Raw genomic sequence first — 14,354 nt, forward strand, 5'->3', positions numbered from 1 at the left:
AATCCTATGTGTCCCTGCCTGAGATGACGGAATACGCTGGAAGTCAAACTTTTTCCCCCTCCCTCATCCAATTGGCCGGTCATCGAGGGCTGTGACCCAGTTCTTTTTCCTCATTGGCTGGCAGGTCGTTAAAAAGGAGGCAGCAGGCCTTGGGTCTTGAGGTGATCAGCCAGCTGTGAAAGAGGCCCTCTGACGAAAAGCTTCCTTCCCCCTTTCAAATGACCCAAACCACCTTAAGAGTCCCAGCACAAAACATTCTCAGGATTCCTAACATGCAGCCCAAGATACACGCAGTCTGGGCTTTATATAGCATGCAACAGGGCACAATGTGTAGCGTACCAAAGGGTGGAGTGGGGGTGACAGTTGTCAGACAGGCACAGATCCAGCTGGAACTGGCCTGGCACTTGCTGCTCTGAAAAGGTGTCTGGTTTATATAGCAGGATGGGGTGATGTAACACGTGTTGGAGTTGGGACTAGCTAGGGCCCTTAGATAAAACATACAGCAGAAGGATGGCAATAAGGAAGCAGAGTAGCCAGCTTCATCTGTCATGGTCAGCACCCAGTCTTTCACACAATGGTCTGTGGGGACATAAGATAACCAGATCCTTTATCTTTCAAAACCCTTTCGGTAAACGCTTGAGGTTTTGTTGATGTGTGAAGAAAAGCATCACAATTTATCTGACAGGCTATTCTTTGGCAAACACACATCTGAGCAAAGACTGGCAGATTAAGTGGGTTTACACTGTGATTAAATGCCAGTGTGAATGTGGCTGGGTGAAAAACACTCAAATAGAAGAAATTATAATATATAAAATACTGACAAACCTTTTGACCTCCTTGGGAACGTCCACCATGGCTCTCCACTTCAACCTTTTCAGTGCGAGGGCTTTTGCCTCTTGCCAGGATATTCTCTTTCCTTCTGGGTTGTAGTCCAGCGCCTGTCTTATGTTTAATTTTTCCTGTGTGTGTCCTGACAAGAGCAATAAGTCAACAAAACATGCTTACATCAAGACATGTTTTATTGTGACACAGAAATCTCAAACTCCATATTATCCTCTACCTCTGTATAGTCCATTTTAAAGATCTGTGTTATGTTTGATGTGCAGAGGTAAGACAGTAAAAGTTAATTTAATGCAACCATAAATAATTGTAATAAATATCAAGTAAATGTACAGAACACATTTTCTTATCTCAACACCTCTTTGTATGAATGTCCTTTGTAATGGTCTGTTCTACTCCTCCAAAAGAGGTAGGAATAGAAGGAGCGTCCTTGTTAGCAGCAATTTACCCTTTAAAAGAACAAAACCAAAACTAAATTGGCAAGCAATCCAAACATCCATCTCAAATATTTTGCGGTAGCTGTCGTGTTCTTCAGGTCCCATCCAAGTCAAATGGCTGTTTTACTCACACAAGAAAACATGTTTCACCATGGAGTAGAAGAGAACGAGTGATAGAATCCATCTGAGTTACAAGACATCAGGGCCGGACTACTGCATTTGGGGCCCCGGGGGAACCGACGTCCCCAAAAACATAATGCATTTCAACACATTAAGCCACGGTGCAGAGAAAAATGTGCAGTTTTATAATGATATTCTACACATTTTGTCATGAGGCTAAGATGTTTTTTTGCAGTGTTAAAGCGAATTTCCTGCAATTCTACACTTTTTGCCAAGGGGCTAAGATAAGATTTTCACGTTTTAAAGCAAATTTCCTGCAATTCTACACATTTTGCTATCATATGCTATTTATTTTTTTGGGGGGGGGGGGGGGTTGCCCTGTGTGCCCGTTCGGTAATCCGGCCCTGCAAGACATTAAGGTGATACATTACTGGTAATTTCAAAATCTGTAATAAAAAAAAACCCCAACAAACTGGATATCCAATAAAGAATATCCTAGTTAGCTCATTTTTAAATAATATTTTTTCCCTGGAAGAATAGTGCAGAACAAAACAAACAAAACTAAAAATCATTGGTGAAGTGATGCAGCAATTCAAAAAAACTGCCATCAAATATAACGTAGAAGTATATTTACATTTTTCCTTTACACAGCTAAACATTTTGGTTATGGGTAAAATAAAACAAAAAACCCAACAGAAATCCTGCTCATTCATCACAGGAAATCTATAAAAAGGCAAAATGAAAGTGAATTCAAACCCCTGGTGTGTGTATTGTGTGTTGGGCAGGGGGATTCGGCACACATTCAGTAGCAGTAGCACACAAGCAGCTCAGGAGAACATCTCTCTCTCATTTCACAAAGCAACACAGGTTCTGCAACCTGAAATGCAAGTATAGGAGATCTGGCAACACAGAAGGCCAAATCTGGCAACCAGGTAGAGCTTTAGTCTGGTAGTCCAGCTTCAGTGTGCGTGACCTTACCCTTCTGCCACAGCTACTAGGATACCTTAAACTCAAAACTGCAACTTAATAGATTAAAATGACTTTTTACATGACTTATATACCCTCTTAATAGACTTGAATAAAATATATTCACCGTATAATATAGGCAGATAGCTAGTTTTGTCCTTTAGCAGTCCAACTTTACAGGCAGTAACTATATAATGTCCTATACAGCGCTTGTCAACGTTTTGAATGCAGAGAGCTGAACTGGTAATAAATAGGCAGCATCATAGTAGTCCACTTAATATCTAAAATGAACTATATCTCAAACATCAAACAATACTCAACTCTTGCTTCCAGAGGAATATTTGGGGTTCCCTTTTCACACTGAGCCTCCCTCTCCCCTTTTTGAGGAGGTGCTGCTTGTGGTAAAGGCATGCCTTAGAAAGATAGTCCCCTCTGGTAGTGAGTGGGAGGGGAACTGTAAGGACCTCTGAAAGAGAGGGAGGAGAGGAAGAATAAAGAAAAGTGAGGAGAAATAAGGTGGAAGAGATTAACTTCCCCAATAAAGAAAAATGGTATGTGCCCTGTCACAGCTCCCTCTCACTCAGTGTAGTGATCAAAGAGTTACCTCAATGTCACTCCAAAACTCAGTGCAACCAGAAGAGACATGAACATCAGTGTCAAGGCAAGTGGGGCTGAACTCCCCTACATCAGGTCTGAAAACATGAGTCAAAACGCACTCCTGAAAGGCTCAACCTGATTACAAATGTTATTGAAATGAAGCGCTGGTACAAAGCCAAACATAAAACAAGCCAAGAAAGGAAAAGCTTCAGTGTGTTCTTGGTAAAGCAGGTTGGCCTTCTGTTCTGTGAGTAGTTCCAGGAGAGGGTGAAAGTAAAGTTGGGCAGAAGAGGGGTTGAGAAGGTGGGGCTGTATGGGTAATAAATAGTAGAGTTGGTGTTGAAGCTGCATTTATATGGAGGTGGTGTACTCCATCCATCAGGTCCCTTTAGCCGCTGAGAGGGTCYTCACGRTAGTGGAYGGCRTAGCGCAGCTTCTCCAGCATCACATCCAGGGAGCTGTACTGGGGCAGCTTCACCATAAACATACAGGTCTCCACCCGGATGTAGCGAGAGTCTGGCGAACCTGGAAACCACACAAATAGGTAAACATACTGTAGGAAGAAAAAGCAGCTTAACACATTAAAGGAGCAACATGTAATATTTTAGGCCTAAATTGTATTTCTTCATGAATTTTGCAGGTGGAAATGTCACATGTATAATATAACCTTTAAAAAATGTATCATCTCAAGTGCACTTCTACCATGTTTAAATTAATCTGCGGAGAGTATTATGTACAGTCTAGAAAGTTATTTTCAATCAATCCCATGTTTTCCATGTCAATAATGGCCCGTACCTCTAATCTTTCATTTTTTTATTCAACCTTTACTTAACTAAGCAAGTCAGTTAAGAACAAATTGTTATTTACAATGACAGCCTACCCTGGCCAAACCCTCCCCTAACCCGGAAACTACGTGTGCTCTAATCTAAATGTGCAGTTCATACTGCTGTAATTGGAGGCTGACATGGGTATAAAATGTTAGTGTCCAAAATGTGGGATAAAAAGTCCTTTGAGAAGTTCCAAAAATCTTCATTGGAGCCTGATAAACTACAAGCCGATAAACAGTTCCCTTATTTGAAGGCTACATAGTAGGCCTAATACACACAGCAGAAGTGTGAGGTATTTCGTTTTAAGAAAACTCCTCTGTATCTTCTCCCCAAAGAACAACCCCTACTAATTTCCAGACATAATAAATCCAGGAAGGGTAAACATAGCAAACAAAATGTTCAATAATTCCAAGGTTTGAAGACAACAAGCAGATAGCAACACGAGTGACTTTGACTTGTATCTCTCTATGACACACACACACCACACACTGACTTTTCCCGGCACTTACCTGCTGCCCCGTCCGAAGGGGCAATCTTCATGGGGTAGGGGGGTACGTGGGCGGTGTCCGGGCCCCCATCCTTGCAGGGGCAGGTAAAGGGGATGCGCTCCTGGTTGCAGGCAAACTTGATGAACTTGCAGAGCTCCTCCTGGGTGAACATCTCCAGGGCCGTCCAGAAGAACTCAATGTGCTGGTCTGTCTCCATCAGACCCACCTGGTACATGGTGTGGGCCTACGGAGGGAGAGATAACAGCGGTTCAGGCAAAAGAGGGACAATGATGAGACTCTCCTAGGTAAAGACATTCACTATTACTGCCCTCCAAAAATATAGTGATTTCTTCTCATTACTCTATACCGAGACCAGGGTAAACATATATATATATATATTTTTTTTTTTACAGTGTAGCACTGGTGCTCCTAACTTAGAGAAGTTAGGAGCACCACAAAATGTAGGAGCACCAGAAAAGTCAATTCTTTAATTGATTGAGATATAGCCGACGTTGGGCCTATATGAATCCTGCTTACTTTTAAAGCACATCTCCTGAGGAAAATATACATTTTCCTTTCTTTCTGTGCCACCAAAAGTTTGCATATACTTGTAAAAGTTACCAGCGCTGCACGATATGGGCAAAAAATATAACAGATTTTTAAAACCAAATATTGCGATTTGATTTGCGACATAGATCAAAACACTTTGGTGAACTGTTGAAATCATAGAAATAGAATGCTTATTCTAATTATATGGTTGGTGTTGTTTGGCATGACAACAAACAAAAAAGCCAGATAGGAGGGTAGGGTAGGAACCAAAGTGTTGGTCAGTGTTTCCCAGGGGGCTCTAAACACATTTGAATAGATTTTGCATTTAGACAAACATTTTAGAATAATCTATCAGATTCAGAACATGCCGTTGCAGAAACACACTGATCTACACCACCACCGGTAGCAACCTGTATTAGAGCTAACATTTGCTTTGCACTAGCTAGTACATTTGTCTAAATGGCATTTAGCTAGCCAAAAGCTAGTTAGCAATAAGCATTTGCGATTAGTATTATTTTAGGCACATGCCAACTTCCTTAGACTAACAGAGATAGAGAAAACATGTGGATTCATATTTAGAAGCAATGTGGAAAGCAGCATCATTCTTGTTTTGGAAGAATATATTGATTGCATGAATTGACAACATGTTGAGAAAACAAACAGTACGGAGTAACTGTGCTGCCTGCTTGACTGCCATGGGGCGGGGCTCGGGTGTGTGGCCCGGGAACTGGAAGCAAGCAGCCGTGGGAGGCAGCCTGTCTTTTTTGAGAAGTTTAGAGAAGAGTGTTGTGGCCAAATATTGTTTACGCATTGAATTTTTGGGGGACTTTCTGTAAATCGCACTGGCGTCCAAAATAAAACTACAGGTCGCACAGCAAAATATTTAGTCGCATACGCAACCAAATTGGTCACACTTTAGAGCCCTGGCTGTGACTATTACTTCTTACTGGTGGATAAGGATGAGGACAGTGGAGTGTTGATTGGAGCGTCCTAGGGTTTCAGAAGGGGTGTGTACAGTAGGTTTGAGGTGGCAGATGTATGCATCAGCTACCTTGAGGAACTCCAGGTTGATGTAGGGCAGGCCACAGGTTCGTAGCTCCACCTCCAGGGGGCTGAGCATGGTGAGGAGCTGCAGGGGGATGATGGAGCCCAGGCCCGCTCGCACCGCTGTCATACACTCCACATTCTGAAGCTCCTGCAGACGCAGGCCCCGCAATGCCCGCGCATACACATCCTTATTCTCCCAGCTAAACACACACACAGTGTAGAGGGATAGAGGGGTTAAACAGAGATAACACATTCTGTCAAAGTCAGAAAGTAAAATTATTTTTAGAGAAGAACTGATGGGTAAAGGGAATCACAGTACATCAACAGAGACCCATATGAACTGAACAAGTCCCCTGGCCATAGAGGCAGAATATCCCTGTACCTGACACTGAGGTTGTCTCCCCCTTGGCACAGCTCCACCTCCTCTCCGGTCATGGTGATGTAGGTGAAGGTGCAGCAGGGCCGGCTGGGGGAGTCGGGGCTTTCTCCTGAGTGGTGCTGGGACGAGATCTCTGCACACAGGGCCTCCAGATCATCCTCCTCACTCACCTGGGGGGCAGAGGGCAAGGGTTGTGTAGAGGTCAATGGAACACTGAACATGGGGACAAGGGGGGACAGTGGAATGGAGAAACTACAGTCTGGATGTGAACTGCAGAAAGCAGTGACCGTAGGGACAGTATAGAGTTACAGTAGAAAGGGATTGGTCAATAGGCTAGATACTTGCTGAACCATGGAAAACCTGCTTCACCAGTTCTGATTAGTTGTTTCTGGTCAGAGCTTTCAAAATCACCCGTCCTTTTTCCAGAAAGAGGAGTCACTACATTACACTGCCCATATGACGACTGTCTCTTACACTCTCAATCTTCTTGACGTAGTTGTATGTGAGCAGATCAGCCTCCTGCAGGTCCTGCTCTGGGTCCAGGGGCTCACCCACCAGGCCCTTCCAGAAGGAGCCCAGCAGGTCCAGGGGCAGTGGCACGTCTGCCCGGATGGCGATGCCCAACAGCTGGCCAAAGAAGTGCAGCAGCTGCTCCTCCGCATAGCTGATCGGACAGGGCGTCAGAATATACTTCCCCTTTGGAACAAAACGGCACAAAAGCACCACAATCAAGTTAGACCCTTCTAGCCTATCAGTAATGCAGTGATCATTGCCCATGCAGTGCTCAACTGGTTTGCAATCTAGACATGATTCATACTCCTAGTATATACTGTGGGGAGCAGGATTAATACAAATGTACACAAACTATTTGGACATTGTTTTCTTCCTGGTGTTAAAATGGTGCTGCAACCAGGGCATACTGAGGGAGAAGGCAGATAGGCGTGTCACTGTACAGTACCTTGTTGCGGTTGGCTGCTACACTGGGGCAGGGGAGCAGCAGGGAGAGGGCAGAGCTCTGGAGTTCCTTACACACCTGCCACAGGAAATGACGGAAGGAACCGCCTGGAGAGACACAGAGGTCAGGGGTCAACAGACAGTGTTTCACCTGCAGTCTGATCCAACACAAGAGTTAATTCCAAGCGGACAAAGTTAGGGGAAGAAGGTTAATACTAACTGGTGCCGTGGACCTCCTCTCCAGTGAAGCGGATGTTGAAGGCATAGGTGGGGTCTCCTCCGCTGGCCAGCTTCACACACAGCTGGGACGAGGGCACACAGGCCAGCTGGCGTGCTGCCTGGCAGAAGTAGGTGTTCTCTGACGAAGGGATCTCTCCTGGAGAAACACACACACCATCAACACTCAAAGTAGAGAGCATAATGTGAATGAGTGTAAAACAGGACTCTGTGCTTGGCCTATGAGCTTACCTCCTACAATCTCCAGGGGGTCCAGTGTGATCTCGGGGGCAGCGTGGTCTGCAGTCCGCTGTACTGTGGCGTTCAGCACCTGGTTCATCACTATCACTTTGGTATCATAGAACACCAGTCCTGCATAGAGATAGGGTGGAGGTAGAATGGGTGGAAGGTCAGCAAGCTTTAATCCAGATCATATTAGATATTGAAGGTTTCAACAAACACAAAATTCTGAGATCCGACCCAGGACCGGGTCCTAAATTCTGAATTTTGTCTCGTATTTGGTCTGATACAATTACCATGAGCCTTGGGTATGTGCAATTCAAATTGATTTAACAACTGGACCCAATTGGCCCTGTACTCTGTTAATTTAGTGTTTGTGTGATGAGAAATGCCTTATTATCGGTGTCAGCCAATTGTAATTCAATAAAACGTATAGCTTATGCCCAGCTGAAACTGGTTCCGAATGCTCACCTCATGTGTGCCTACTGCTAGAGGGGATAGAAAGAAGAGTAAAAGGGGCCTTGGCCTAGGCTACTGTTGATTGCCAAGTGCTTTTTCATTGATGTAAAACCAAAGTTGGAGAAGAAAGAGTAGAGTGAAAAGAAACCGACAAGGGGAATGTCCTCGGGACGTTTTGATATTGTAGTGGACAAAGATGAGAAGAATATTGACGCAGCCAAATGGACTGTGCACAACTCACAATTCAGGTTCGATGCAATTTTCTACCTTTCATTTATCTACTTTCGTACTTAATAATAATGACTAAACAATTGATAATATCATCACCATTGTAAATCATTATTATTATAATTATTATTATAGGCCTATTTAATCATCTAAATCAGTTCTTTAAATAGCCTACGCAAAAAGTGTTTTGTTTCATTTTGTTGAGACATTTTCGTTGGCTAAATCATGTTCTGTCTTTTTCATTTTGTGCTTTGTATTTAGTTTAAGGTTAAAAGTAGGCCTGTTGTAAAATAAATAGTATTAGCCTATTGCTGTCATTTGTTGGGTAGGCCTACAGTAAGCAATCGCCGTTGTTGGTTATAGCTGCAATTTAGGCCTAGCCTGTTAACTTTTTTTAAGGTTTTATTCTGTTGAGAATTTTTTTGGCCAAATTAAGTTCCAGTTGTAATGTGTTTGCCGCAATATAATAGAATTACCAGTAGGCCCACTATGCTACTCGGATTCAAACCATGAAAAGCCACAATATAATAACCTGTTTGTATTTACCCTATAAACAATGACTTGACTTACTTTTGGTATTACCCTATTAAAGTTAAGACCCTTGGTGAAGGTTTGGTGTGCTATGGCTATCATTAGGCTTAGCTACTGCAGGCCTGTGAAGGCAATGCTTGCGCAACGGCACTCCAACTGACTCTGACAGTTGAACTTGAGCTGAGGAAGGCCTACCAGAGTCACTCCTTTAATCTAACAAGATAATGCTTATCTTTGGACCCCAAAGTTATAGCCTTATTCTAAAATTGACTAAATCGTTTTCCCCCCTCATCAATCTACACAGAATACCCCATAATGACAAAGCAAACAGGTTTTTAGAAATGTTTGCTAATTTATTACAAATAAAAAACAGAAATATCACATTTACATAACTATTCAGACCCTTTACTGTTGAAGCACCTTTAGCAGCGATTATAGCCTCAAGTCTTCTTGGGTATGACACTACAAGCTTGGCACACCTGTCCCAAAGCCACTCCTGCCTCGTCTTGGCTGTGCGCTTAGGGTCGTTGTCCTGTTGAAGGTGAAACTTCAGTCCCAGTCTGAGCGCTCTGGAGGAGGTTTTCATTAAGAATCTCTGTACTTTGCTTCGTTCATCTTTGCCTCGATCCTGACTACTCTCCTAGTCCCTGCCGCTGAAAAACATCCCCTTAGCATGATGCTGCCATCACCATGTTTCATGGTCTGAGAGTCTTTAGGTGCCTTTTGGCAAACAAAAGCGGGCTTTCATGTGCCTTTTACTGAAGAGTGGCTTCCGTCTGGCCTACTATACCATAAAGGCTTGATTGGTGGAGTGCTGCAGAGATTGATGTCCTTCTGGAAGGTTCTCCCATCTCCACAGAGGAACTCTAGAGCTCTGCCAGAGTGACCATTGGGTTCTTGGTCACCTCTCTGATCAAGGCCCTTCTCCCTCGATTGCTCAGTTTGGCCAGGCGACCAGCTCTAGGAAGAGCCTTGGTGGTTCCAAACTTCTTTCATTTAAGAATGATGGAGGCCACTGTGTTCTTGAAAACCTTCAATGCTGCAGAAATGTTTTGGTACCCTTCCCCGGATCTGTGCCTCGACACAATCCTGTCTCAGAGCTCTACGGACAACTCCTTCGACATCATGGCTTGGTTTTTTCCCTGACATACCCTGTCAACTGTGAGACCTTATATAGACAGTTGTGTGCCTTTCCAAATCATGTCCAATCAATTGAAATAACCACAGGTGGACTCCAAGTTGTAGAAACATCTCAAAGATGATAAATGGAAACAGGATGCACCTGAGCTCAATTCCAAGTCTCATTGCAAAGGGTCTGAATACTTACGTAAATAAGGTATTTCCTTTTTAGTATTTTTTTTTTGCATACAATTGCAAAAAATAATTGAAACCTGTTTTCGCTTTGTCATTATGGGGCATTGTGTGTAGATGAATGAGGATTAAAACATGTATTTAGTCCATTTTAGAGTAAGTCTAACGTAACAAAATGTGGAAAAACTCAAGGGGTCTAAATACTTTCTGAAGGCACTGTATGTATAGCAGTAGTAGCATATCTGACAAGTATAAAGAAATGTGTCGATGTCGGGAACATAGCGCTGGCATATCTCCAGCTGTATTTCAGTCGCTCTAGGGCTATGCGTAAGCATGTCTCCCTTAACCCTCGCGAAAATCTAACTAACATAAAAATACCCATCAAAATCTGTCTGTTTAAGCTAGAGATATGTTATTTTTTGCATGGGCCTGCGTCTCAATAAACCGATTCCACCGATATCGCCCTTCCGCATCTGCGGTGAAAGGTGGTAGAGCAACTGTAGAGCGGTGTTTGTCAGACTTTGAGACATCTACGAAAATCAGTCTTCTCACAAAATCGTATGTAGCGTCCAAACAGTTTGGCCTACAAAACTATTGAAAGTTTGGATTGAAAAACGAGACTCTCACAAACAAAATTGTATTCTCTAGGACGCCCACAAGCCTCGTCTGAAGGTCCCCAGTACCAGTTTAATGTAATTATGGAAGTATATAAGGAGATAGTTTAGAGCCTAAAATATGGGGATATTTCTCTTAGATATATGGCAGACACTAAACTTCCTTTAGATTTTTTGGGGGGACTATCTGTTGTAGTTAATCTGTTATTCAATGTGTTTATGTTAGCTAATAGCAGTAATGCCAAATTCAATGTTTCATCCAATAATTTTTTTAAATATTTTTTTTTAGACCTTAAGGGGTCTTAAAATTCTAAATGAAATAGTCAAATAATCCTTGGTATGACCATCTTAAAACAATTCCATGTTAGCTTAGACCCCCTCCCCCGGCTTAGACACTAGAGGGTTATTTTTATTTTATTTTTTATATTAATACCATATAGTCGACACTTATAATGCATGCAATGCCCTGATGCATTTAGTGGTCAGATCTGAACAATTATTGTTTAAGGAAAGTAAAAAACAAAAACAATAAGACTAAAGTTTTGAATATGGTACACATCGAAACAAATATTTTTTCAAGACAATTAACTGTGGATATTTTGGCCAATATCGTTTTTTTATTGATGGCGCTGGCAGCACCCAGTTGGAGGTTTCTTTCTCACACTTTTTCTACTCTCAGAGCTGAACAAGCACGGGTCTGTTTTCTAAGGTCCTTTTCAGAACATGTCAGACTGTCCTCGGGTCCATTTGGAACGGTTCTCCATTTAACTTTATTTATTTATGCATATCAGGTCAGGTGGCTACGGATCCATTTTGGAACTTTTTGGACCCATGAAGACCTCTAGTTCATATGCCCCACCTAGACCCCCAGAGGCAGTCACAATGTAAAACGTTTTAAAGATTTATCAAGAGGTCAATGCCCTGAAACAAAACCAGTCCTTAATGACCCATATACAGCACACTATGTGCCTTTGACCTGACAAAGCTGTGCTGAGACGTTATTGTTATGTGTGTGTGTCACCTTTGGCCCCACAGAGCAGTGCTGCGATGCTGTTCTGGTAGGTGTGTGTTTGTCTCAGCTCCACCAGCGGCAGGAAGAAACTCTCCAGGGTGTTGTTGAGAGACTGCAGTAGAGCAAAGCGTAGACGCAAGCTCTCCACAGGCACATCTACACACACACACCCCACACACACACGCACGCACATCAGAGAAGAGAAATGTGAACACAGCAACACACATACCCATCCACACACCCACCCACTAACCATGTACATGTAAACACACACACTCACAGTCACGTTTACTGACGTTCGATACCATACAAACAAGTAAAAATAGCTTGCGTATGTAAACTGATGACGTGGTCTGTCAGTGAGTAGGTCACATACTGAGGAGACAGGCCACGCGTGGATCAGCGATGTCACTGGGGTCCAGGTAGGCCTCGTGGGGGTGCAGCCTGGCAGGTGTGATGGCCAGGTGACCACACAGCCTGTTGATGTACTGAACCAATGCTACGTCCATCTCCAGACTCCACCTCCTACAAGCCTTCTGGGCGTGACGCGTGTCTATACAGGTACACCTGGAAACAGAAGAGAAGGGGAACAGCCACTAGATATGAAAAGACCCTCTACATACATATGGCTTAATCTTACCCCAGCTGACTTTCTCTGATTACACACTGTGCAGGAATCTGTGTTATGAATTATCTGTGTGATGCAGATAATTCAAGAAAAATATTTTCTTAGAGTACATCATGTGTAAATATGTGATGTGTTGACGTAACAGTCACAGTGTGTTCCATGCTCTGAATGTGTACAACCTGCTCCAGGCATGTGTGTTCCATTCCCCACTCAGATAAGAATGTGACCTACCATCCCCAGGCTGCCTGCAGGGGCTTGGAGGGGTTGTGTCACCAAGCTCACCTTTCAAAGTGGAGGTCGTAACCGCAGGCCAGAATGGCCCTCCACACGCTACGGATGTCCTGCTTGGCACGGTCCACAGCAAACTTATGGAATCCCTCCAGAGTCAGGTACTTCTCCTCTGGGACTATGTCAGAGGGAGGACACATATAAATACATGAACTTGCACATCTACATTCTAACTTCAGGGAAATCTTAATCAACTCAAGTGAGAGATGCATGTAGGTAACACGAGAGGGTACAGAGCGTCAGTACCTTCAGGCTTCTTGGCAGGAGATTTCTCTATGTCCTTCTCATCAGGCCTTGATTTCTCAGGGGTCTTGGGCTTCGGTACACTCTTCTCACTCAGTGCAGTCCTGATAAAGACATGGAAAGAAGTCAGGGACAGGGACAGGGGCCAATGGAAAATGTTTGTCTAAATGAGTACTGACAAATGTCATGGATGACATGGAAGCATACTGAATGAGTCTTAATATGATGATTATGCATAATAAGCAAACTTTAATCACGCTCCATTTTCCTTCTGTAAGTGGATGAAGAAACCACAGGGTATAGTCTTTATTGCAATTCTGTGTTCCTAAATATGAGAAGTTAATTTGAAAGACTATTTAAGTAACACATTTGAGCGTGGGAAGAGTTGAGAAAAGCATCTTATGGGGAGTATAATTTTGAAACCCATTACTTTCTGCAATTACAAAGCCTCTAATTTAAAAGTGTGGGTGGAAACTATTTAGGAAAATGGCTTTCAGGGTGGCATTGTGTGTGTGGTGAGGGCTAAAACTCACCTGACGCTGTTGAGCACAGACTTCTCCTTGCTGGGTGGTTTGGTGATTGGTCTCTTGGTGCTCACAACCTTGCCTGCGTGCTGTTCCTTACCCGCCTTGCTGTATTTGTTCTTGTTGGGCTTGGKGGTGCCATATTTACGCAGAATCTGTGGAACATATAACACTGCTCAGACAAACATGGCTGCAGATGCATATAGATGAGTGTGTGTGTGTTTGTAAAATCATGTGGATGAGGCAGGGTCAATTAAGCATATAATATCTATATTTCAAGTTTGTGTGTTCAAGCACTCTCATGGGTGGTGTACCAACCAGCGTCAGTTGGTCCTCCAGCACCTTCTTAGGTGGCCGTATGTGAGTGAAGAAGACATGGAGGAGGTTTCCAGGGGTCTGGGAGTTGATCTGCTCCTTGCTCAGGTAGATGTCTGACACTTTGACAGGCTTGGCTGGCGTGAGGCTCAGCATCTGCTCTGAGTGGACACAACTCTTATAGATGTCCGTCAGCACGTCTCGCGCACTTGGCACCAACTTGTCCCCTGGTAACATAGGAGGAGAAAATATGATGACCCCTTTATCGGTATTGGTAGAGTACAGGTGGTTAAACATAGGTAGAGAGTATACTACTAACAACCTCTGAGAGACTTGTCCAGGAAGTAGTCCTCGAGGGCAGAGCTACCCTGTGTGTCAAACAGGCTTTGGTTGACACTGGAGGCTGTGAGGATCTCCTCATTAGTCAGCTCCATCAGCTCCTCCTCACCCTCCAGGCTGGATAAGCCAATTAAATCACTGCTGTTGAAGAGGCTAGCACGGATCTTCTCCACTTTGGCCCGGGCACGAACCTACATTCAGC

General features: G+C 43.5%; 1 protein-coding gene across 1 annotated transcript in view; it reads right to left on the minus strand.

Annotated features, from left to right (window-relative positions):
* Nucleotides 1-1,760: 1,760 nt before the first annotated feature.
* LOC111974152 (probable E3 ubiquitin-protein ligase HECTD4) overlaps nucleotides 1,761-14,354 on the minus strand; it is a 56,755-nt gene continuing 44,161 nt past the window's right edge. Inside the window, 15 exon segments of the mRNA XM_024001774.2 lie at nucleotides 1,761-3,485; nucleotides 4,297-4,519; nucleotides 5,876-6,071; nucleotides 6,254-6,420; nucleotides 6,725-6,946; nucleotides 7,209-7,312; nucleotides 7,425-7,580; nucleotides 7,673-7,792; nucleotides 11,825-11,971; nucleotides 12,192-12,382; nucleotides 12,726-12,849; nucleotides 12,978-13,078; nucleotides 13,508-13,653; nucleotides 13,817-14,040; nucleotides 14,136-14,343. Coding sequence (XP_023857542.2) covers nucleotides 3,349-3,485; nucleotides 4,297-4,519; nucleotides 5,876-6,071; nucleotides 6,254-6,420; nucleotides 6,725-6,946; nucleotides 7,209-7,312; nucleotides 7,425-7,580; nucleotides 7,673-7,792; nucleotides 11,825-11,971; nucleotides 12,192-12,382; nucleotides 12,726-12,849; nucleotides 12,978-13,078; nucleotides 13,508-13,653; nucleotides 13,817-14,040; nucleotides 14,136-14,343 — 2,466 coding nt within the window. The 3' untranslated portion in view covers nucleotides 1,761-3,348.

The sequence above is a fragment of the Salvelinus sp. IW2-2015 genome, linkage group LG15, assembly GCF_002910315.2.
Source record: "Salvelinus sp. IW2-2015 linkage group LG15, ASM291031v2, whole genome shotgun sequence".
Taxonomy (NCBI): Eukaryota; Metazoa; Chordata; class Actinopteri; order Salmoniformes; family Salmonidae; genus Salvelinus; species Salvelinus sp. IW2-2015.